The 26,136-nt window shown below is 42.9% G+C and overlaps 1 protein-coding gene across 2 annotated transcripts in view; it reads right to left on the bottom strand.

The window, feature by feature from the left end:
* LOC122399057 (transcription factor kayak) overlaps positions 1-21,111 on the bottom strand; it is a 30,658-nt gene extending 9,547 nt beyond the window's left edge. Inside the window, exon 1 of one of the 2 annotated variants that reach the window (XM_043399405.1) lies at positions 20,699-21,111. In XM_043399405.1, coding sequence (XP_043255340.1) covers positions 20,699-20,830 — 132 coding nt within the window. In that variant the 5' untranslated portion in view covers positions 20,831-21,111. Of the gene's footprint in view, positions 1-15,711; positions 16,179-20,698 lie in introns of those variants that run through there. The other variant, XM_043399403.1, reaches the window with a different exon arrangement.
* Between the last annotated feature and the right edge of the window lie 5,025 nt (positions 21,112-26,136).

Raw genomic sequence — 26,136 nt, 5'->3', positions numbered from 1 at the left:
AAAATATATATCTTGCGTTCGATCGAACAGCACGGTTGGTAAAGCAGTTGTTTGCAAGCTTCAAGTTCGAATCTCGAGTCTGGTGAAAAACTATTCCCCCCCCGAAATGTCAGTCTCGCTCGGCGGGTTTTATGTTCCGTGGAAACATTTCGAGACAAGTTTGGATATTTAACGCAAGTGTCTCCCGGAACTTTATGGCCAAGCAGATAAGAAAGGGGTGCCTTTACGACTTTCTCCATTGTTCCCGGCCGGGCAAGAGCAACATTCTTTCGGAATCGCGTAATGGTTCCAAGTTCCCTGGCTTTAATACCGGCCGATTTATCTGCGACGGTCGCCCCCAAAGATTTATACTAATGCGTCGAGATCTTTACTAGGCGCGAAAACGCAAAGTATCCGACGCTGTCTCCCTGACAACCCAACGAATTATTTGCGTAACAGTTGTTCAAGGGAGAGCACGCATCCCAGAGTCTGATCCAAATTTAATTAACGGGCAAATAAATTACGTTCAATTTTACGATTCGTTGTACGCTCGCGTTACAACTTTCGCGAACAGAAGGATCGATGGAAAGTAACCGTGCGTATTCCGAACAACGGGAATATGGTCTATCGAGTTTATTCGCGAGCAGTGGTTTTTCCCCGGCATCTGTGAAATTCCCAATTGCGCGTCCGTCTGGAGGATCTTAATTAGCTCGAGTTCTAAGTTTAAACACCTGTGGAGCATCGTTTGTCGTCGACGCCGGCTTCCCCACGATTCGTCGTCGCCTTGGAAACCAGCCAAGAACAATCCCGCCGTCGCGAAAACTCGAAAATCAACAATTTTGTCGAAAAACTCGAATTAATTGATTTGTCGATCACAACTGCGCGTTATTCTCGCCGAGATAAGATATAGCACGGAACAGAACAATAGCCCATCATTTTTATTTGCTTTTAAATATACATATGTAGGAGACTTGTATTGAATATTTGTTCAATGTTAATTTATGTGCAAAAGGGTTGAAATTGTTTTGTTGAAGAAAGAAGGGGTTACTAGGGACAGCGAGACAACAGGGTGTGAGAAACGTGTGATTGTGAAAGACGAACGTGATTTTAATTTGTGTTGTCAATTAATGTGATTTTAATTTGTGTAAAAAGATAGTGTGCTTGGTGTGTTTCAAACTCGTTTATAGAATTATATCATTTGTACATTTGTTCCTCAAATAAATCCTCTTCGTTAAATCCTACACATATGTATATACAAGGTGTTCGACCACCCCTCGAAAATCTCTAAGTGATCTACGCCGTGATTGGTCAGTGTTTTTCGTTAATAATTCAAAAACGAAGCCCCATCCGACATTTTTGCAAAGGAAATTGTTGTTCAGAATCGTCTCGGCTACCCCCCATTTCCGGTTCTTACACTATTTACGGGACACCCTGTAGAATCTTCCATTAAAATTTGTCCCCAGGTGTGGTGTGACACCCTGTATATTTTTTGAATTTTCTATCTATTGTACGTATTTAATTGTAAAGAAAAATGTTAAGTAGGCTTGAATTTTGTCACGTACTGTATTCGCGAACGAACTCGTTATCGCAAAATTCGCGCGAATGACGCTCGACGCCGCCGCTTTGTTGATTATCACGCGTTGGACATTTCCAGGATATGTGGTTTTCTTCGTTGCGTCGCATCGTTAAGATTCATACAGCGCCACCTCGATTACGTTCGTATTTCTTTTCTCGCGAGAAATATTCTTCCGTGCAGAACCATACGATAACTCCGGGGTTTTTAAGTTCGTTAATAATTATTACTAGGCTGCGGATATTTATGCATTTATGGGAAATGTTAATCCTAAAAAAACTACAGAATGCATTTAATATGCAAAAATATAAGAAATACTTAAAGATACGAATTATTATATTTAGGGGTTGAGACAGCCCTCTGCGAAGCTTCCGTTTCATTAATTCTATTAATAAAAATGTAAATTTGCATAAAGATCCGCAGTCTAATTATTACTATATTTTCTATACGGTCCGCCACGGGTCGTTACGATTATCCACTATCGTCGTTTACGCACGCGAGACAATTAATTATTTAAGAGGAGTATTTTTTTACGCGAGTTTCGCGCGACAGGGGGAAAACAACGATAATTGGAATGCCGGCGGAAAACCTGTTCTCTTTTGCGTCACGTCGGAAACGACCGGAGTCGACCAGCCGCGGGACTCGTCGAACACGAGATGGACATTCAAAACCAGCTTATCTCTGGCTTGATACGAAAACATGTGGCAGCCAGATTACAATAAACAATCCCGCGGTGTTTTATCAGCCGACGGTGGCTTCTGGAATTTTCAAACATCAAACACCGTAAGAGAGGCGTACCTACTTACGTGTATCCGACCCGTTCTTATTACGTTACCATAAACAAAGATCATTCGCTGGGAACACTTCTGTTCGATTCGTTTGGGAAGGGATACGATAATTCTACCACGAGATTTCGTAGTTATAGTTTTCGAACACTGACCACGCACGAATGCAGGCGGAAAACTAGTGTTCCATCGAGACGGACGTTAACCACGTTGGTTCCCCTTTGCACGAGAGGTTATCACGGGCATAAACATTTCCTCGAAATTCACGGAGGTCTTCCCGTCTGCGTCGATATAGCTACCTATTCTCCGTATTAATCTAGCCGTGCCAACCCTCTCCGGATACCGCGACGCCTCCCCTTCCTCTCATCAAGCATCAATTTCGAATTCCAGGAACCGTCGACATATTTCCCGACCCCGATAAGCCTTTCGAGGGCGTCCGATTAACAGGAAACCCGTCGGATTCAACAAACAGCGCTCTCTCGCTCCTGGACGGTTCGACGGATTTGCATCCGACACGCGATTCCCAGAGACTCACGCCTCTGCACACTCGTCGAGCAAACCGATTATACAGGCAATTATGTAACGCGTCAGTAACGAGCAAACTATTTCGTCCCTACGTCGAAACCGCGATCGTCACCGTGGATCGATCAATAGGGAATTTATTTGCATCGTCCCATTACCGACCGACGATATCGATACGCTCCCCGCGCGTCGGATAATTTCGGTTTACGTAACGAAATAAAGATCGACCGCAAAACCGGTACAAGGTAAAGCCGTCGATGATCGTGCCCGATCTCTGGAATCCGTTCTAAATTCAACTCCGGTGTTTTTCTCTCGCTCGAGCACTCCGCGGTTGGACGTACGCTGGCCGCGCCGCGCCGCTTCCATCGGCTAATTATGCGACAAGGATCGACGCGAGAACGCTCTCTCGCGCGTCCCGTATCGGCAGAGAATTTGAGAACAAAGATTTGCACGGTTTTTCCACGAGAAACCTTTTTGCACGGAGGGCGATCGAAACGTCGGGCCAAGATCACCGGCGAACGCTCAACTTGGCCCGGTGGGCGACCCAAGGACGCCATTTCTCGGACAAACAAATCGCAACGGCGCTCCTTGGACGATTAACCGTGCAGTTATCGTTATTCTTCATGGGTAATTACAGCTTTCGGTGGAGAAACGATTCTCCCGCCAGACAATTACGCCTCACGACGCAATCGGATGCTCGGTAATTATTTTTCTAATCTTATTATTACTCCCGCTGCTGCCCGGTACAGTCAATAGCCAATAACCACGAACTACGAGGAGATGTAGATGGAATATCGGTGTCGAGAAGAGCTCGTAGTCGCCGTAATCGAACTAATATTAATTACGTTTAGACTTTCCGTTTCTCTTATCAGTGATTCTTTTTATCGTTCAAAGTAGAAACATTGAATTTCGACCTTGATCCAACCCTTTGCTAACTTTGTTAAAATAAAAAATCTTTCATTTTTTCGAGCATAAAAATACCATATAAGAAACCAAGTCACTAAATTTATTGAATTTCGATCTTAATCCAACCCTTTGCTAACTTTGCTAAAATAAGAAATCTTTTATTTTTTCGAGCATAAAAATACTATAATAAGTACACGTTAAGTACAAAGTGCCTTGGTAGATTCTCAACGATAAAATATCGCGGTTAAAAGAAACCAAGACACTAAATTTTATTTGTATTTACGTAAACGGAATAAAATGCATGGGAAATGAAACGTAACGACGAGAATGCAATTATCTCGGTATAGGAATCGCGTATAGAACGCTGGCAATACGATCGAGAACGCGTTCCAATTCCTAATCTCGTATTAATCCCTCACCGATGAACCGACCGCCACACGGTTTCGCGTAATAACGCTTTATTGCCGTGTTTTCCCGCGCGCGGACATGTTTTCTCTTTCTGCGTGTGCCCGTTGCGCGATGGTTGCTATTACGCGCGGTAAATAATAACGCAATTACGTCGTCGTCGTCGTCGTCGTCGTCGTCGTCGAGCGAACCAAGAGCACTATCGCGGTACGAAATGGGGGAAAAAAAAGTATGCGCGAACGACAGACGGTCATCGCGCGACGACACGAGCCCACCAGCCTTGGATAACAAAGGAAACGTTTCAATATTTCGCACGCACTCTTCGGAAGGAGGAGAAAAAAACGTCGCCGTGCTTCGTTAATCGTAAAAAAACCGTTTCCAATTTCTAACCCAGACCTTACGTTCGAAATACGTTCGTTTTATTCGCGAAAAAAAGAAAAAATATTTCAACAACGCATTAAAAATATTTAGTGCTCGAGCAAAAAGAGTACAAGAATGATGTACAGTAAAAATTTAAATTCAACGAGAACTGGCCAGGAATACCGAGGGACGATTAATTCCACAAAGAGGTTAGGAAACTCCGCTCGGTACTCGCCGCGAATGATAATCTTCTTTGTCCAATCCTCTTAGAAGCGGAAAACCTAATAGCGGAATAATTTCGTAATCATTTATTCTGCTCGCTTCGCTGTTTTTCATCCGCAGACCCGATAGGAAAACAATAGTAATACTATGCGCGGTTTGCACGAACTCTGAAAGGAAAAGTGAAGTTATCTTGGCGTAACGCGTGCCCCTTAATACAAATAACCAAAGCGTTTAACACAAATCTGTCGTTCGCGCGATTTTCTAATATAAATCGAGTCTCGTCCAAGCTTCTCTGATCGCAGATTGCATCATCATTTTTCAAGCAACGATGCGGAATGCGCGGCGCCACATCCACGTTCCGGTGTCGCACGCAACATTTGCCTTCGATAACGCAATAACAACACACGGAACAATTAGAAAAATGTCAAACCACGGGGAAGACTGGCCGAAACAAGATCGAACGTTTTGTCGATCGAATCGAGGACGTTGTAATTATTCAAATTTAATCGCGAACGTCTGGCAATCTGGTGGAAAAAAATCTGCGCGTTAATTCAGCCATGAAATATTCGGAACAAATACACGAAGGTTGAAGGCGAGCTCGAACGCGCGCGATCTGGCGCAAACACGCTGATGCACCGGCCCACGGACAAAGAACAAAGAATGTAAACACGATAACACGTAGCGCGATCGACCGCACACGACTTTCCCCCGTTTGTTACGCTTTTCACCATAGCACGCGAACGGAACATGCGAGCTGCGCGAATTACATAACCTGCAAGTTCATTTTCTGCGCGATATGTACTCGGTTCCTATCGAAAAGATAGCTAAATGTAGGACGGCCCCGTTTTCGCGTATATCGCGACGGTTCGTCGGAGGCGTAAATTGTCGAAAAATATTCACTTCCGAATCAATTCTGTCCTGCTTAGATAAATCAAATTTTTATTCAATTTCAAACTTTTATTCGGTACTATAACAGCTCTATAGCCGTGCAATAGGTTATGTCTACTATGCATTATGAATATATTGCATGGTAGAGTAGATCAAATTTTATAGGTTAGAAATAACATCGTCCAATTCAGCGTGCAGAATGTTGCCTCGTTATTCGGTAAGATATGGAAGAAAAATATGCGCGGTAGTTCCTGGAACATTATCGACTGTTACGCCAAGGTTCGAAGCCTCGGTTTACAGATTTCCGCGGTCGATTTGTGGAAGCTCACGGTCCGGTATATACGCGAGTTTAGACGTGGGACGAAGCACGTGTACGAAACCAACTGTGACGGAGTCTAAAGTGCAGCCAGCGAAAGGAAACAGAATGCACGGGCATCGCGTATCAGCCAGAGAACAAGATAAGGATGCTATTAGGAAAGAAAATACAGCTACCGTCTTTGTTTGAAGTTCATAGTACGGAAGTCCGTCGTCCGCAACTTTGTTTTCCTTCCCTGGCTGTTTACCCGCGCGAGCGTTTATCAACGAGTACAGGAAACAGTTTTCGAGCGTGCTGCTATTTTCGTGCAACGTTCAAAGTAAATAGCTTTCGACGAAACACGGTCCGATCGCAAAACGCTTTCGATACCGTCCGTTCGCACGCACCAAAAATGGAAATGATTTTAAAAGCCTGGACTCACCTCGAACCGTTGCCCCCACGACCTCGTGCCTGTTCACGAAAACTATCGACCGTGCCGTATAGTCGACCTAACCTAAAGCGACTTCCGTTCCGTGGAAGCTATTTCGGCCGTTTCGTGAAACTGTCGCGCGCTCGACTTGTCGTCAAATTTCTCGCCGGATGGGGGGAGAGAAAAAAAAAATATGTGCGCTCACCGAAATCAAACAGGGAGGAGGGGGAGAAAAAAAAGAGGAAAGGAACGAGTCTCGACGGAGGACCGCGTTCGACGGCAGTCGTAGTGACACTGACAGTGCTTCTGTCAACGCGCTATCACCACATGGTCGTTCGTTCCGTTCGTTCGTACTCGGCCTCGGCCTCGCCGCTTCGGCTATCTTCGGCCGCGCTCGATTCCTTTCTCGAGAGGACTCTCGCACGTCGGTGCGAGCGGCGAAGAATCCTCATGGATGAAGAGTGAAACAGAAAAAGATCAGACACCGGGGAAGGTTGCATTAACCGGGATAAGAGATGACTTCATTCGGGCATCGAAACACGCTGCTCGAGAGCTACTTTCGAGGAGAACGGGGATCGAACGAATCTCTCAACCTCGGAAGATGTCGAGTTCGAGCATTTTTTTTTTTCCTTCCTCTTCTTTGGTCGCCACCGGAAACGAAACCACAAGTGGAATACTTGGTATTTCCGAGTGTCGCGTGTCTAGCTATCTCCGGGTCGAAGGTTGGACCTTAAAGTAGCTTTATGATTTGAACAATATAACGTTCGTTGAAGATTATATTTTTTTTTTCACCATACCAGATGCCTCTTCGTTTCGATGATTATTTTTAGAAATAATAAATATCGTTGACCGGAACAAGTTTATCTTCGCGAGCCGTAATCGAACACGGAAGTATCGAGCGATGCAACGCTACGATTTTTACGAACAAGACAAAAGGAATCGCTGTATCGCTTCGTTCAAAGTCGCAATAGCCGTTTATCGCGCGATGGCATTCAATCGACCGACATTCGCTGTTGTGAAACAGATATAAAAAAAAAAAAAGTAGACAAGTGCATAAAATGCATACGTGTAACAGGTTTGCATTCGTTCATCTGAATCCTTAGAATCTGATTGTTAGGCGTCAACTGTCTATGAGTCACCGGGTTTCGATACTAGAAGTCACCGAATCATCGTACCAGGAAATTCGAAATTGAGCACACGTGTCCTTGCATAGCACGAATTCCTACTTCTTTTCTGTCAAAACCGACTCGAGCTCGAGGATTCTACGAACTCATAGCTCACCTTAATTTCATTACACCTCGAACCGTTATTTCGATATTTTTCTAGAGCCTTGAACATGCTACTTAAAACAGGGTAACGAATACCGAGAATTCTAATAAAAAAGTTTTTCGTGTTCAACAATTATTCAATTGTTTGTAGTATATAGATATTTAAGAAATCACTTTTTATTTTACTCTGAAAGTTACCGCACTACGTTTGGATCTCAGAATTGTGTAAATAGAATGATCAGTAATGCTAATTTTGTACACACCAAAACAGATTTAATCGAACAATCATTAGAAAGTCTAAGATTATCCTTACAACATATTGTAAATTAATTTATTTTGTTACATTCGCTAAGCGATAATGTTTCACTATGTAAATCCACATCTGTAGTTCCTTGCATATTACATCTTTGTACTAAAGGGTTTAATACCCGTTAATAAATGAATGAATAAAGAATAAAAACGACAAAGATTTTTCTCCTTATAAATAAATAAATAAACGTAAAGCAAAGTTGCTTGACAATGTTAGTCCTCTTTTAAGTTTCATTTAAACCGTCCCTGCGTGGCAGCCTCTTCAGTCTGCATCTAGGGCTCTTAATTGAAGTCTGGCCTTTCCCGAGCCTCGATTAACGATTACCATTGAGAACAGTGCCCCGTTGTTGGTCGCACGCCGTCTTTTCTCTGGACCACAGAGGTTCGACGAGCGCTTCGCGAACAAACACAACCGGCCAATTGTCTTTGGAAATCCGTTCGTTGGATCGCGTAACCCCGAAAATCCCGAGTTTTCCGCCCGGCGGTCCCCGTCGATCGTTCGAACATGACACGGCAAAAAACCACGTGCACAAACACGACACAGAATTTATAACGCGTTTTTTTATGAATGACCTCTCCCAGCCACCGTACATCAAGCTCGTAACGCGAGCTGAAGCACTTGGACTGGTCTGTCAGTAGCCGATAAAGATGGAGATAAGAACAGAGTGGTCTCTGGCTGACCATTTTTAGCACCCGAGTCGAAACACAAAGCGAAACAGGAGCCGTACGTACCGTCGAGGTTCACGATCAGAGGTGAACGACACCGTCGGGAGACGGGACTCCCCCTGTGTAAGTAATTTTGGAAATTCCGTCCGTGTCACGTCCCTGTCCCCGTTCGCTCGCGTCAAGGTTCTGGCTACGAACGTCCATTGTAGGTCAGTTCTACCAACCGATTACTAATACATCATGCTACGATCAAAATTTTTATTTTATTAGGGATTGGTTGCAAGAGAAGTAAACTTGCAAACATACCACGTGTCCCCACGAATGCTAATTCCGTCTTTACCCAGACGGCGATCACGCCGCAATCGATCTTTCGTGACGCAGAACTATATAGGTCTTACGAAACCGACGCTTAGCCTCGAGGGTATTTAATCGCCTACTTTTCACCGAGGATGATCGATTAACTCGGATTTATTGGCGTGCGTTTCGCGATACGTAATTGCTACTTTCAACGTAAAGCATTGCAATTATAATAATCGTCTTCGAGTAGCATAGCGTTGCGCAATTGCATGCTCAACATCGAGTAGTAAAATTTAATATACAACCCAGCACGATAACGAATACAACCCGAATTTTCGATTCGTCATCGGATCGCGTTCCCAGAAAATTAATCACCGATCGCGTGTTCTTTCGATTTTCCAAGAGATGTCGATTCATCGTTAAAAAGCAGTTTCTCGACGTTGTTATCAAGGCAATAGCAGCTATCGTTAAATCGATCTAGCACGTTTTGAGTGATTTAGCAAAAAAATGGTTCAAAATCACGCGAAAAATTAATCGATAACTATGATATATCACAAGGTTACTTTAATTCTTGGTTAAACCGATCCTAGAATATTTAAACGTTCGAAATGTTTTCTAAATTTCTGTTTGCATAAAAATTTCATGTTCGATAATTTTATTTCAATTTGATAATATGTAATGTTGAACGAACAAAGACCTATTTGCTAAAATAAAGGTTGCGAACAACCTGTTGTTTTATGGTGACTTGGCTTCGAATTTAGTGTTCCTAAATCCAAAAATTTAGCGTATCTTTGCGAAAGGGGTGTAAAAACCCATTATTGGTCGTCGGACAATCCGCGCGGAACACGATGCCTCCGTTCCAGCGACGATGCGCATGTGCGGTTTGCTCGACCCTCGCGAACACCACTCCGCGGACAAATAAAGTCGCACGTGCACGGTGAGGACGTTAAGGACGAAGGATGGAACGAAGGGGGGAAAAAAAAGGAACGCACAGGCGTAAAAGAAAACGCTCAGAGGGCAGAACGGTCCGTGAATTCCTGACCAGTGACGCAATCACGCAGGCATTTCCGACTGGTTGCACTTCGGCGGCCACTCGGATGAGAATACCTACATAATCGCGCACATAATGCGACTACGTGGACTCCACGCACCGCTCCTTTCTCTCTCGCGCGCTTCTTTTCTCCCTTTTGACCCGTGACCGCCTTCTGCGCAACAGTTTCTCCGTCTCCTAGTACGCGAAGGCTTATTTTCTTTTTATTTTTACCCGAAAGAGGAACCACGACGCGAGTAATTTCGATGGACATGATTTTTAACATTTCCAAAGTCGAACCGGATTCTGTGAGTTAACCCTTTCAGGTACGATTTAATTACAATTTTACAAACATATACAATTCATTTATATGGATAAAAAATTCATTCGATAAATGGACCGTTTATTTTGAAAGTGGTGCAAGTCCATTTTCTCTTGTTTCGAGAAAATTAAAGGTTAACATATCTGTCGATTAAAAAATTTAGACAAATTGTATGAAGTCTGGCAATGTTTCTACTGTTTTATCAATATGTAATTTGGTTATATAAATTTGTTTCAGGCGTATTTTACTAAACCAATGTATAAATTAGACAATTGTAAAAATCGTTTAATTTCAATTTTGAAAAATCAAATATCACTTAAAATATATTTCATATTGATCCAATTTTGTTTATAAATAATTACACGACATAAAATAGAAGTAGTATTTTTAATTTTAGACGCTAATTACATTGTTAAATTATCTAATTTTTTTTCAAAAATGGACTTACACCACTCAAAATAAACGGTCCAAATATCAGGCGTAGAATTTTTTTATGGGGAAATTTTGTGGGTTTGGGAACCACCGTTCGTTGCACGTTATCAAGTTCCACCTGCGAGGGATGCATTATTAAGATCCTTCGCGACTCTATACAAGCTTCAACAATGTCAAGCTTCCGCTTCTTTTCGAATGAAAGATTTAGACCCAGCATACTTTCGAATGCATTGGACTATAATGAAGTATTTAGTAGTGTAACGTATGTTCGAGGCGGGGTGCTTTTTGTGGCCGGTCGAGAGACTTTTGGGTCCTCACGAAATTGGATACGTTCGTCCCACGTATCAACAGTGGTCCTAAAAGGACCAACAAGGTTCCATGACCCCTTAAACGAGCAGTCGCTTTTATAGGGGACGAGCGTCGCACTGAATAGGTGGAGTACTTTATCATACCATCGGATGGAGAAGAAGGGCGATATCTTTTTTGAATAATAATCACTGGCTCAGAGGCGACGTTCCGAGCCTGATTCTTCGGCGTTTAACACGTTCACTGCCAGATCAAAACCGTATAATATTCTGTACAAATAAAATTTTGATTTCAGACCATTGTAAGCTACATAACCTAAAATTTGTTTCGATACTTATTTTCGTAACCTTGTTAAAATTCACAAACTCTATTCAAATTTATTTCCCTCGACGTCTGAACTTGAGAATTAATTTTTTTATTAATTTTCGACGGTCAGAAGGATTTCGAAAACCTGATCGTGTTTTCAGAAACATTTTGTCCGACGCAACATCTATTTTGATGATAAAAAGGTATTATATAATTCAGGCGATGGGTTTCAAGTACTTGTTTTCACGAACGTTTATTTTCCAGAACAAACGTCGAGCGATAAGGAAATATTGATTTCAGCTGTACGGTCTGGTTCTTTCCAGAGACGATTATGTATTAACGTTTCACCGGGTGTTGTTACGAACTCGTTAAAATATCGTTGCGAGGAGCGACGCACCTGGACACATTCGCCACAATATTATGATTGGTAAAAAGAAAGCACGACGGATGGAGATTAATTTGATCGATACTATCGAGGAACGACGACGGAAAATTTGCCTCTGGACTATTGCACGTGCCGCGTGTGCATCGTCGACCTTGCACACCCTTGGATCGAGCAAACTCGCCTCGCCCGCGACGATAATTAAAGATAAAATAATATCTTGCACAGTCAGTTCCTGCCTGCGCTGGGATTTCAGTCTTTTTTTAAATAACGTTAATTGTTGGATTATTAATAAATAATCATTACAAAACTGAAACTAACAGTAGAAACACTGTCCATTGTCTGCATATGAAGTCGAGGGCCAGGGAAATAAACATGATGCAGGCAATGGTTTCTTTCCTTTTTAAGTGGACGCCAGATTTTCTTTTAGGGGATCGTCGCTTCACTTCTTGTTCAGTTTTAACAGAGTAAAGACGTCCTTCCAAACCACAGAATAAAGTTTCATTTGTACTTACAAAGTGTACTGCTTTTTCACCCAATTACAATATTAATTTTTCGATTAAAATTTTTGTGTTGGAGAACGAGGTGTTTTTGTAATTAACATTTTGAATCGTTTGGATAGGTTTGTCCGTTTCTCGCGGTTCGCGGAAAATCGACACGAGCGACGGATAAAATGGAGGGCGAGGTCGACCCAACGGAGACTTTCGAGTTTCGCAATCGACCAAGGGGAAAAACCCCGAAGACCGATCGCCACGCGCGAACGCGGACGAGCTACAAGGAAAAGTATATAATACGACCCTACGAAAGTGTAAAAACGAAGAGAGGTCCACCGACCATTCGAGGCATTCTCGAGGGGAAAGTGTTAACGTATTGACGTCACTCGTACGCAAGATATCTTTCCGTGGAATCGACCTCCTTTCGAGGTCGACTACACCGGATTACCAGCAGCTCGTTATCCGCCAGCGGAGGGAAAAAGAATTCAGAATTTTACGACCACAGAAGCCGCAGAAGTCTCAAACTTCGGCGTGTTTCGCAGCCGTGGGGAACATTAGCGTACTAGGTTGCAATGATTCGTTGCCGCGAACCTGGAGATCTCCATTGTGCAAACGTTTCTGCGCGCGGTGCATTAAAGTCGGTTTCCCAACATCACAGCGTTGTTTTTTTCTTTTCTACGCGATTCCTTTTATTCGTTAATCCAGGGAAAAATATAGTCGTTTTAGAATTCTTGCCTCGATTTAAATTTACGATTTACGAGATTTCTCTCGGTCGTTAAGCATTGTTCTTTGGTACATATCGGTCCGCTTTATCGCGTATCTAATGATGCTGCTAAAAAGAAAATGGCGGGGAACGATTTTAATACAGAAAAATGTGTGTACAACGAAAACATTCGTATCGTTTATAAAAGTTACTTTTTTACCTTTTACTGTTTCAACGCTGTAAATATAATTCTACTACTTAAAAATAAAATGCAAATGTTATGTTGCGATATTGCTTCATTTCTGAAATGTCACACTCGAGCCGTACAAAATTATCGCCAGTTACGTCAATTATTACTTCCATTTCCGGTGTTGCAACTGTTCTCGTACAATTCTTTTTGTTATCGTATAACCGCTTTGGTACTTTTGTAAACAACCAGTCATCGCTGGCCTTAACTCGAGCCACACGCGTGCCATTCCAATCGATAATTATAAAATTAATTTGAGAATATATGATAGCGGGGTAAAAATGTAAACTTACACATCAAGAGAGAAGATAACACCCGACACCTAACCTACAAAAGTTTTCTTCGCAGATCTGGATTTTCCAACACACATTTGCATTCAGGAGCAAAAAGTCGGTTTCTCAGCGGCGAAGATATATGTATATTCGCGATTCTCGGTAGCGGAGATGAAAAAAATACGCCGCGGTTCCAGTTGTGACCGGTGGCGTCCGTTTTTCCTGGAACCTGCGCGCGTGTGTCACTGGCAAACGCATAATCGACAAGTTTACGAGGCGTTGCGAATAATAACGGCGGGCAATCTCGCGTGTCGCGACGGCGAACCTGCGCACGCGACACGTGCGTGGATTTTCATTCATAAATCGTTGGTAAAACTACGCTTCGTGACTCATCTATCGCGCGCGCGTTGCGCGGTGCGCTAAAAATGAGAAGAAAAAAAATGGCGACTCCCGTCGCGCGTTCTATGCAAATCGGACTGGGTGTTGGTCTTCCAGTGATCGCATCGATCGCGATGGAGATCGTTTTACACGGACCGGAAGTAATCGATTACGACACGACATATTTTTCCTATATCCCGGAAGCGTTAGTTCGTTCCTTCGATGATACGTTGAAATAAAAATATGGGTCCAAGGGAACAGTAATTGTAACGGTCGCTGTTCAGAAAAAATCAAACGCTGGACACAGAGACACAATGACGATTTAAAATCCCACGCGATAAGGATTCGTGAAACGTAAAAAAATAACAAGTTAGCGAGGGAACTGTAGACAATAGTCAAATCGCGATAGAAGATAACGATATCTACCGATGGTATCGATAAATATCCTTTGCGCGTTTTTAATGCGACGACGATCAAATGGAATATATCTACGATACGTGTTAGAAACGCAGGTTTTTAATTGTGACAACTTGAGAGGGAGTGGAACAAAAGTAAGAAATTGTAAGAGCGAGCAAGACAATTAACAGCGTTGGGGGGATTGCTTTGTGGTAACTTGAGAGGTACAAATTATGACAATATGAGAGGCGGTAGTGTATTGGACGAAGCAAACGAACGTCTTTCTCGCGAGGCTAAGAGGCAGGATGACACCTCTTGCCTTATGACCCGTTCATATTGCTCCCGCTAAACTTAACCCTGCCTTCGTTTAACTAAACCCTCTAATTGGTGGGTTAACGAGCGTTAACTCCGGGCTTCCTGTCAGATTTAACTGTTTTCCTTCGGTATCATGCACACAAAGAATTCTTAAATTTCGTGACGTTCATGTACATGTGTGTTTTCCCCGACGTTTTGTCTTCCAGGTTCAACGACTTACATCGCTCAAACCATTGGCCTGAAAAAGCCAATCCAAATGTCAAGAATCAGGAAAATAGCAAGTACTTGAAATAACTCTAAAAGAAACATGGGACAAATTATAATTTTATTTCAATTTGAATTTAAAATCTATAAATTACCTTAATTAGTTAGGTAATAGGATAATTAGTAAGGTAGCTGGAGTTGCATCGAAATGACTTCTAAAGTCGTTTCCCTGAAAATCGACACAAGGTTCGCAAGAATTTAGCCTCTTAATGGGGCGACATTTAGTCGACGAAAGATGGGAGATACCTTCGAAACCACATAAAACTACTTATGTAATAGCCTGTAATAAATACAGGCTTTTAAGAAGACCTTCGTGTATTCCTGGAATGGAAAATGCGATTACGGTAAAAATACGATAAGAAAATGGTGACCAAGTTTAAATGCTTTCATTTACATCAACCTCGGCGAATCTCGATCGAGTAATTTAACTCTCTTAAATATTTACCAGCTCGTGGAAAACAGACTGAAAAAAGCAAAGTGAAAGAAACGTGCAAGTTGGACAGGTGCGAGGATCAAAGATTTAACGCGATAACGGCGTTTCTTAGAAATTTCGAGCGAAGACGTCATCGCTGACGCGACCTCAATTTTAAATTATCTATAACCGTGAAACGTTCTTTACTTTCACGCGTCATTTTTTAACACCACTTCCAATACCGTTTTCTGTACGCCTGGAAAGCGCGCGCAGTTGTTAAACACATTATGTATTTACCGAACGGCGTCACATGCAGCATACAACGGTACTAATTTGGCAAAATAATCATAAATCAGCCGTGACTATAATCGACGTGAATTTACTCCTCTACCAGCTAGTTTCAGTTCGAATATCGAACGATTTTCGACCGTGACACCTGGACACTCGAGCACGCGATCCAAGTTTCGTGCTCGAAATTCTAGTGTTTATTCCAGCGTCGTGGCACAACGAAATTTAAGCGACAGTCTATCAAAAATGTTCCTCTTACCATGGCCTTCTCCTCTTTCGTCAGCTGCCACGGATCGGGTTGGTTAAAATTCGGGGGGTACATCGAAAACATCGTGTAACTGTGATCTTCGACAATGTTGTCGTAAAAGCCTGCGCTTGGTACACGTTGCGTCATCTGTGGGCGGGTTTCGCTTTCAAAACTTCACTGGAAAAACTCGTTGGTACTTGGCGAGATAGTTCCGTCGAGAATTTACCGAAGCACGGTTCGTACGCGAGTCAACAACACTCGCAACGTACACCCGGGTGACACCTCCACCGGTTCACCGATAACACGATTCTGTCAATGGCACACGACCGATTAAAATGCAAAAGTAAACGCGTGCGGATCGTCCGTTTGGCACTGTCGCGTATCAACTACAAAAGCATGCGACAGCGAGGCTAAGTGATCGACTACAGTCCCGCGTGCTTACGTATCCCAACTGAGCCCGCCAATGTGACTGGGATACTATATAGAAAGACAGCCGCTCGACCCCCCACCAATCAGAACCGAGCAAGCACCGCGTGACGTCATCGCCATCTTGATTGCTGATTCGCGCGATAGCACGCGGCCAATCAACGAGCCCCGTACGACGAGGCTGCTTGCCCGCGACGCGATCACTTCCACGGAATCGGGGAACGCACCGCCAAGAACTAGATCCCCTTTTCCAGGTAAACGACGAGCGGTCATTAACTTACATAATTTTGCCAACGGTAATCATCATCCTCCGATCGGAACTATCGCATCCGATGACGAACAATGTCAATTGATTCTGATTTATATGCTTACAGATATCTACGAACATCAGTAGTGCGTAGATTTATATGTAAAGAGCGTAGAGAAAATGCATGCAGTTCACCGTCTCGTTTATACACTTTGCAATATATTTATTTAAATCTAAAAATTTGCTCGACTGTGGATAAAAGCAATACACATACGGCACTGAAAATGTGTCAACGAGTTACTCAGGGGGATTTGGCATGTATCATGCGCCAGTAGTCTTCCAGTTACCATTTTTTCTCGTTTTATACTGCGTTGAACGTAACGACGTCGTATTGAGTTTCGTATCCTAGCGCGTGGTTTAAAATATTTATGTTGATCGTTGCAAATGATCATGTGTCGCACGACGTGTGGCGGATTCTTACTTATTTCGGTACCGGGAAATCCCTGGTGCATGCACAGCTCTTTGTTCTTGTTTCGATACACACGCGTGTAAGTATATACGTGCACGTGCAACGAACTCTGCCAGTCCGGTGCAACGTACGTGTGAACGCACTTTACACAAGAATAAACAAAACGCTGGTACGGTCGTTATTGTAGAACACCAGCTGGGAATTAAAAGCGATTGCAGGAAAACAAAGAGATAAAGTCGATGTTTGCAGATTTCGTAACTACTTTCGTAAATTAGAGTGCACCGTTTGAAAAATATTTAAAGAAAACAAAATAGCAGTTCGGTTTTATGACTGAAATCTGCGATGTTTTTTAGCTTGGATGAAAACATGGTTAGCCGTTGGGGTTACAGAGAATTATGATTTACAGCCTTGTTTTGCTCAACGGGAAAGTAATACGCGCCTGGAAAGAATTGGAAGATAATAAAGTAGCCCTTCGACGCGAGCTGGGCGAGAGAATATAATCGGTCCCTTAAGCTTCCGTGAGAGAACTAAGAACTTGGTCAGATTTACGACCTTGTTTTGACGAAAAGTGTTGCGATAGTGAGAGAAGCAAAATGTCAACCGTGATTCATCCACGGCTTAAGCTGCCTATAATAAAGCTCTCCAATTTCTCCTAACCACCCCGAACACATGCATACAGGGAAAAACAATTTTTTTCACAAAGTTTAGTTGAAATAAATGCAAAAATTTATTCTAATTATCCGATATATTTGTATTCGTTAATTTATCACTGCGATAATTTAAGAAAAAGGAGGCCGAAATATTAAAGAAATAAATTCTAGAATATCTTTTTACGTTTATTTTTCAATGAAACCAGTCGATAAGTTGTCCCGTGCTACGAATGAATAATTCCGACCCATTGTGCAACGCCGTCAAGAACACAAAGGGGTTAGGAAATCGAAGATCGGTACTACCCGTAAAGGATCAAGCGGTCGTGTCTTTGTTCGCCGCGTCCACAAAGGGAGGTTGTTTTTTAACGATTACACGGCGAAGTTAGCGGGGTCGATCGAATGTTTGTGGGCAAACCAAAAGCCGCAGATTGCGGCACACGTCGCGCGCGCGTTGCATAATAATCGACACCGAAAATCGTACGAGAGAAAGGCGGAAGCCTTGATCGGGCTCTCTATGGGTGGAAAACCGTGTAAACCACCGGGGACGGGGTGTGGAGTCGGAACATTCAAGCTGGACAATGGGGAATAAGCAATCGGATGAGCTGCCCGTGAATCAGTCGGTTTTCTTTTATGCGACGTCGAAGGATTTGCGGTGCTTTTACTCCCGCCGTGGATAAAACACGAACGGGCACAATACCGAGAACCAAGCGGATACGATAGGCGAGGAAGGACGAGCAGCAAGATTATATGTGCCTTCGTGACTTTGCTGACGATCAGGGACTCGGAATTCTATTTATGATAACTGGAAAACGCTTCGACATCTTTCGCTTTATAATTTCAAGAAACTCCAAGCGAAGACACAGACGTTAATTCCATAACCCTTGCACGGCGATGGGGAGGTGGTCCGCCGCGTGGAACTGCCCTGTCGTTGAGCGTGTCAAGTTGCGTACATTTTTTGTTCCGTTCGATATGCATGGATAAACTTCTTTCTACAAATTACATTTACATAGCTCTTAAGAAGAAACTTAAAACCGCCCCGAAAGGATTAAGCGCAGATCAGCTGCATATATACTATGAACGCGATAGAGAATGTTGTCACTTCGTCAAACGCAATCCCCCACTATCTACTTGCATCCCTGTTTATCAAACAAAAAGCTTGTGACTTGCAGGTTTCGCTTTCTCTTTATCAAACATAACAGCTGTATCGACAAATAGTGGGAATATTTCAGTATACTCGAAATATTAAAATATTAAATTCAGGTTATATATTTTACTCCACGCTTACAAGCTTATATTATTCAGCGACGGATTCTCTCCCCGGGCCTAATATTCAAACACGGTCGCCGCCCCCCACGTTATCAACCCAAGAACAAAGAATGCACGCAACCTTTCTCAGAATTCTTTCCCCGTTAATATTTTTTTTTACGCTCGCCTACTCGAGCTTCGCTGCATGTTCTCTCTTTGTCTTTAATATTTGCATATCGTCGTCCGAACCCTACCGTTAATGGCAACCGAGATAATTAGGTGACAACAGCTGGCTCGGTCGGCTATCTGGCTGTAACATTAACGTTGCGCAGTACTGCGATCTATCGTTTCTGCGCGCGAGAGACACGTGTGCGTGGTAAGGTTGCGCACACGTGTCGCGACGCGTTCCCTGGTCGGTGTATACGCGCGTGTTTTTAAATGACCGCGCTGTCTATACGCCGGCGATCGTCTATACGGGGTCTTTGTAAAACAGCTGTGTCGGGGACAGCAGAAGCCACGCCAGTCGAAATGCTAAATCAATACGAACGTCGGCCACAGAATTCGTACGTAGGATGCTAGGGGAGACTCCTCGACGAGGGTGAGCGTTAAACCCTCCCCCCATCGTCGTCGGTAGCGCACGGTGTACCGAGCCTAACAACTGTATCTATTCGCTAGTTAAATTACTTAATCATATACACGTCTACGTTTCTTCCAACACTCTTAATGTAAAAATGTTTGTCGATACGCGAGATGTGACGCAAGTGGAAGAAAAATGGAAATTGGCGTAATCGTTGGCTACTGTACACGTACTTGACGTCAATGCATACACAGAGCGACTGGAACCTGTTTTGCCCAGCGCATTCGATAAGAATTAGTTTTCTCGTATTCTAGTAATTTTATCATAAATTGGATTTTTGCTGTTTACGTCTTAGAACTTTATATTGTAATCTCCAGAAATGCATTGTAACGCTCCTGTGTAGTCGCGAACGATCATTGATCTACTGAAATCGGTGAATGGGCGATAGCATACAAGACAGCATTTCATTGGCCAACTCCATAGTAACTCGGAAGTTTATTGGAGATACTTACGCACACAGCGTGCGCCTTAAATGGATACCTAGGCTAGCTTGGGACTAGAATGAAAGTTGTTTATCCGAATCCACACAGTTTACCGGGTATATTTACGCACGGGCATATTATCGTGCACGAGGATCGTTTATTTTCGACACGCTACGTCTCTTATCGTAACCATGCGCGGCGAGCGATTCCCTCGGGAATTATGAAAATCGAAAAACATGTTTTCACGTCGAACAGTTTATAGCGATGACGCCACGCGATTTATAAATTTAGATCTCGACGCGTGTACCATCTACAAATGACGGAACGGTTACTGCCTAGACCCAACTCGGTTGTCAAGTATGGTTGTTAACTATGAATAATCTACCAAGCAAAGACACCCTATGAATTTGCTATCGTGCACGGTGGCCCTAGAGAAAACCGATCGTCGTCGAACATTGAAACAAGAAACAACGTATATTTCCCGTCATCTCTGTACCTGCTCCAAAGAAGAAGTGTTTATCGTTTTCGGTGTCTCTCGTATATCTACTTTAAACTTCGATAGAACACGCGATCGTTTTTTTTCTTTCCTTAATAAATTTCGAATTTATCGTCAATAAAGAACGGTATTTATTCGGGTAATGGTTAATCATTCGAGGAAACCGGATTACGTAATACCGCTTGGCAGACTTTTTATTCGCGATGATGTTGCCGTCCGAATATTTTTACCAAGTTCGCTTATGCTTTTGCCCGATCACGTGAACGATGTTTATCGACGATACACACGTATATACGTGGATCGCGGTTGCGTAAGCGTCCATATTTACACGTAGAAATCTACCTTTTTCGCCGCGAAAGTGGCTTTTTCTACGGTTAAATGTAGGCGACGGCACGGCGGGTACTTACGTTGTTGTGTAGTATGGACGAGTTCGCGATGCTGGAGAGAAAATCATGGCTGACGCGCGAGCTCTGTGACGTCCCGCTGTCGCTGGACACGCTCGAGCTGTCGTAAAGCACGTCGGACACATCGAGCTTCATGTTTACGTCTTCGAGGCGCTACGGGGATTACCTGGCTCCGTTCCCTCGCGCGAAAGGAAAAGTCGACGGTTAGGTACGCGTACGTTTATAACCTCTTTTAAGGATGTACCCCGATACGGCTGAAAAGGCGTTCGGAGAGCCTCGTTACGGCGAACTCGAAGGCAGCGCACACGGATCGCAGGTTCCTTTGCCCGAAACTGTGTGAAACTGCGCCCGATGACTCATACCGTGGGGGAATACCTCGAGGTTCGCGCACGTTCGGTCCTCGGCTCAACGATCTGCTCGACTCTCTCTGTCCATCGGGCTCCACGAACGCATATGACGTCACTAGCTATTCCCAGGCGACCAATCGCAACGCTTGCCGCGCCACGTTCGCGACGCTCGACGCAGGGACGACCTCCTCCGCGCGAATCGCGGGTGCTGTTCCTCGGGGCACTGTCACGAAATAATAATCGACAAATAAATTCGTAAACAATCACGTTCCAACGACAATGGAATCGTGCGTGATAATAATACGGAGTTTGCAATCTATAGCATAATCTATTTTTCCTGCCAAGCACGTCGTTTTTCTTATTTTCGAATTTACATGCTTTCTTCGAGGGTTCTTCGGTACCAAGTATACGACTCTTGTTTGCCTGTGCCATAAACACACCTATTATCTTCATAATGTTCTCGCCCGTCTACGTGCATCTCAACAGCGTCGAGATCATGGGCATGTCTCAAATTTGAAAGATTAGCCTCTCTCGTACCGTGTTTCTCCACGCGGAGTTAACGGCGACGATTGTTTTGCAACTATGTATTTAACCGTTGACCGATCGGCGCGACTACCGCAAAGCCGTTTTATTGCTTGTTCCGTTTATTGGCGATACGTGCCAGCGTTATATTGCGTAATATCGATAGTGCCATTGGAGCGGAACTACACGAACGATCGAGGCGACCAGAGCGCCAGAATCCACGAGAATCTTATCTCGCGGCACGGTGTCCGAGGGAGCCTGCAGTAGCGTCGCACGGCGACGAAATTTTCAAACGACCGTCACACTCCGTTTCCAAGAATCGTCGGTGACTCACGCGGCAGGTCGTGTGGGCGGTGAACGGGGTAGCCGGAACATATCGAACAAGACGCGTGACTCACCAATCTGATATGTCAGATATTCGCGCCTTAACCTGCTCCCTCCGGATGGCCAGACGTTCCTCGACCTGCCGTTTCCTCCGCTCTGAGTATATTACAGGTGTCACCTGTAATCAAGCGGCCAAGATACGAGAGGAAGCTAGGTCACCAGTCTCGTTCCAACGCGTCATTTACTTTATGCACGACGCGCGATGCTGGGCAAGATCGAGACGAGTAAATAATTTTTTCGCCTAAATCGAAACATCTGCCGCGAGCGATAACGAGCTTATCGTAACTTGACCCCTAAGATTTTTGTGCCCAGTAAACGAGAAACTGTATACAAGCTTCGCGAATAAATGCATATTTTCTGTTCGAAAGCTATCATCGAGCACACTGCAGTTTTTTCGAAAATTAATTGGAAGATATAGTCCGGACAAGATCTGACACATTTCAAATGGAATCTTTCCTCCATTACACCGATAATGTGTACGAGTAGGGTTTTACTAATTTTTACCGTTGTTATTTTTAGCCGCGTAAAGTCTGTTCGACCAGTATGCTATTATGCTGCAAAGATGTGTCTCATTACGGACATGAAGCGCAAGGGGCTGACATTCACCTGCTTAGCTTCACACCATGATGAAATTCGAATAGACACGCGGTCGTCGTCCTTGAGCTAACTTCTGCCTATAGCCAAGGCCTCGGAGCTTAGCGGCCACATTTGAACGTTACCCGATTGGAAAAATTACGACGCCATGGAATGTCATTGCCGTTTCGTAAATCGGTGCCGCGATGTAGCTCACATGTGCTCAGGGAATACACGCGTCGCGTTGTTTTGCCTCTTTCGCGCGCAATCCCCAAGAAAATGTAGGTTACGCCTTGTTCGCTCAACTTTTCGAGGTTATGAATCGTGCATCGATCTTCCTACTGATAAACAAGAGCGATCTGCAACGCCAGATTAGGAGAAATGGCGGAATTTTTAAATATTTTTTAAAGGAAAAGTAATTGTAACCATTTATTTTATTATTTGGACATGTGCGTATCTAGGAACCGAAATGACGATGCAACGAGCTGAAGTTTCCTTTCCTATCTTATCTGCGTGTAATACGGATAAAAAGGACATCTATTTTAGTAGTTATTAGCAATAACGATTGCGAACGAGCAAACACACATACGGCATAATACATCACACTTACGATACTTGTGCTTCTATTGTATGGCACAAATAATCGTGCAATTGTTTTATTATTCTTCGACTCGTCTGATCGATCGGTTACGAGTAGATAAGCTATCGATCAAATACAGCTTTTTCGAAAGATTGGCCATCCCCGGGAAAAATTTTAATGGGAGATTCTAGAGGCAAAAATAACACCAAAATGAAGGATACTAATTTGTTGATCGTGGCTTCGTTAAAAAGTTATAGCAACATTATAGCAACAAATTTTTAGACGAAATTAAAAAATTTCAAATCATACTAAAAAAATTATATTTAGATACAGGAGTCAATTACAAGCATTTTTCGTGAATAGACATACCTCCGAATTCCTACGCACTTTCGAGAAAAAAATTCGAGAAGATGAGAAATTTTTCGACAAAATTAAAAATTTTCAAATCGTTCTGAAAAAATTATTTTCGGTTACAAGGGTCGATTACAATCATTTTTGGTCATTACACATATCCTCGAAATCCTACCCACTTTCTAGAAAAAAATTCGAGTAGGTACTGAAATTTTTAGACGAAATTACAAAATTTCAAATCATACTAAAAAATATATATTTAGATACAGGGGTCAATTACAAGCATTTTTCGTGAATAGACATACCCCCGAATTCCTACGCACTTTCGAGAAAAAAATTCGAGAAGATAAGAAATTTTACGACAAAATAAAAAAGTTTCAAATCTTTTTAAAAAAATTATTTTCGGTTTTGGGGGTCAATTGCAATCATTTTTGATCATTAGACATACCCTCGAAATCCTACCCACTTTCTAGAAAAAAAAATTCAATGCGGGCGTAACTTTAAACGTTAATAACTTTTTAACGAAGCGTCCATCAACAAATTGATGTTTTTGATTTTCGTCTTGTTTCGACCTCAGGAATCTCCGATTAAAATTGTTTCCCACCCAGTATGCCATGGAAGACAATCGACCTTTGTTCCTGTAACGAAACACCGAAACGTAGAATCGAGTCGATCGCACGTGCAGCGTGCCTTTCTTTCGGCGACCGAGAGCCTGAGATAACGCCACGTGGCTGCTGACATCTGTGATTTTTTTTCTAAAACAAAGACGGAAACGAGATCGAACCGCGAAATGTCGCGAAACTATTCGCGAACAATACCGGAGCGAAACGGAATCGAGAACTGGACTCTGCTCTTTGCAGCTGCGACGGACAAGAGCAAGTTTAACGACGCAGCCGTGGAACTCGCGCGCGAAATGAGTCAACACCCGCTCCCGTTGCCTCTTGCAAAACGCACGTGCGTTTCGGTTCGCTGTGCAGTTTGCAAACGTGGGAGATAAAATGTGCTCGCCGGGAGGATATATGCCGTACTTGTACAGACACGTTGTTAATAAATTCGGTACGGTTGGTGCGCAAACAGCACGATTATATGCAACTTTCGTGCCACATACGTGTACACAATGTCAAACGGTTTAATTTTCATATCAATAACAATATGCGGTTACACGTACACGGGCTTAACGCGGAAATAACGTATGCACTAAACTCGAAACGTTTCGTGTCCCCGAAAGTTTTATTTTAGGTTAGGTGGCGGACTCCGCCGGTTGCACGTAGTTATTCCGCTAAACAGGAAGTCGATGTTGAAATTGCTTGGTCGCGCAGTTTAGTATTTATCCCGTTTTGTAATTGTCAAGGCTCGCGGCTAGGAAGAAGGCAACGCAACACCTGATGGAAAAACGGAACAAAGGCATTGTTTCTGCCTGAGAAAATGATTTCTTTGGAAGCGTCGGAAAGAATGTAAATTGTCAAGGTCGTTACGATTGCATTAATTCCCTGGAGAGCATTCACGCTCGACCAACACGAAATGTACAGAGAAAGGTGTACGTAAAACTATCGATTGGCAATAAATGAAAATTAACTTGGATCCATTTTGGAAAACGTTTTACGTAGGTTTACAGAATTTTTAGGTTAAGGACAAATTTTGCTTCGTTTCTCATTTTGCAACCTTCTTGTACCAGAACTTTATGAAAACTTTTTTATAATATTTTTTTTATAGTATTTTTAGATAGCCATTTTGATCACCTTTAAAGAAACCGAATGTTTCGGATATCGGTATAATATCGATAAATATTTTATAGAAAAGAGAAAGGAATTACGAGTTAAATATTAAAATTATCAAAAGCATTTAAACAAATCGATTTATAAAACTGGAGACGACAGATCTAAAAATGTGTGTTGTACGGGATTGATTGTGGCGAAGGGTGCGTGGGCACGAACAGTCGGGCGCCACCATGGAATTATAAATTTCAAGGTGGCGAGTTTAAATTTCGTTAATCTCTTTTGGTATTCATACACGACGAGAAGTTAGGAAAACAATGTGTACGGTTCTCCGCGCGGTTTGGCGTGATGTCTAGTCCAACAAACTATTGTATGCAAAATAGTAGTTCCCAGCAATGATATTCCCATCTCCAATGCGCTTTGTTCGTCCCATAACCTCTTCGTGGGAATAAAAAGAAGAAATTTTGTTCATAGTCGAATATATTCACAGTTACTGCTATATATACACGTATGTATATTGGTTTATAAACTCGAATAAATAACAGTATAATACAAAGGAATTGACCTGTTGTTTAAATAATTTGATAATAATAAAATAAAAAATGTATGAGTATTCTGTCGTTTTTATTAACTATAATTTAATGTGGACGAACGCAATAGTAGCGACGATTGTAACGATTTCTATTAACCTAATAATCCATTATCGTTCCTCGCGTATGATTAATAAACGAGGCAAAAGTCAACGTTCATATGACACGTTTTCGATAGAAGAAAATCGCAGCCTACTGGCTCCGGCCGTACAAAAAGGCATCGGGCCGTGTTATATGTTACGATTATCGCTGCAATTAGTCACGTCACTATCTGGAATGAGTAAGATTTAAGCATGCAGGAAATGTTTCGGTACACCCCGTTAACCTTTGTGTGTGCGTTAGTCCTATGAGATACCAACGTTTAAATGCCACGAGATAA

The sequence above is a fragment of the Colletes gigas genome, unplaced genomic scaffold (assembly GCF_013123115.1).
Source record: "Colletes gigas isolate AHSC1104 unplaced genomic scaffold, ASM1312311v1 Colletes_gigas_Sc00012, whole genome shotgun sequence".
Lineage (NCBI taxonomy): Eukaryota > Metazoa > Arthropoda > Insecta > Hymenoptera > Colletidae > Colletes > Colletes gigas.
This window is presented reverse-complemented; position numbering and strand designations above follow the sequence as displayed.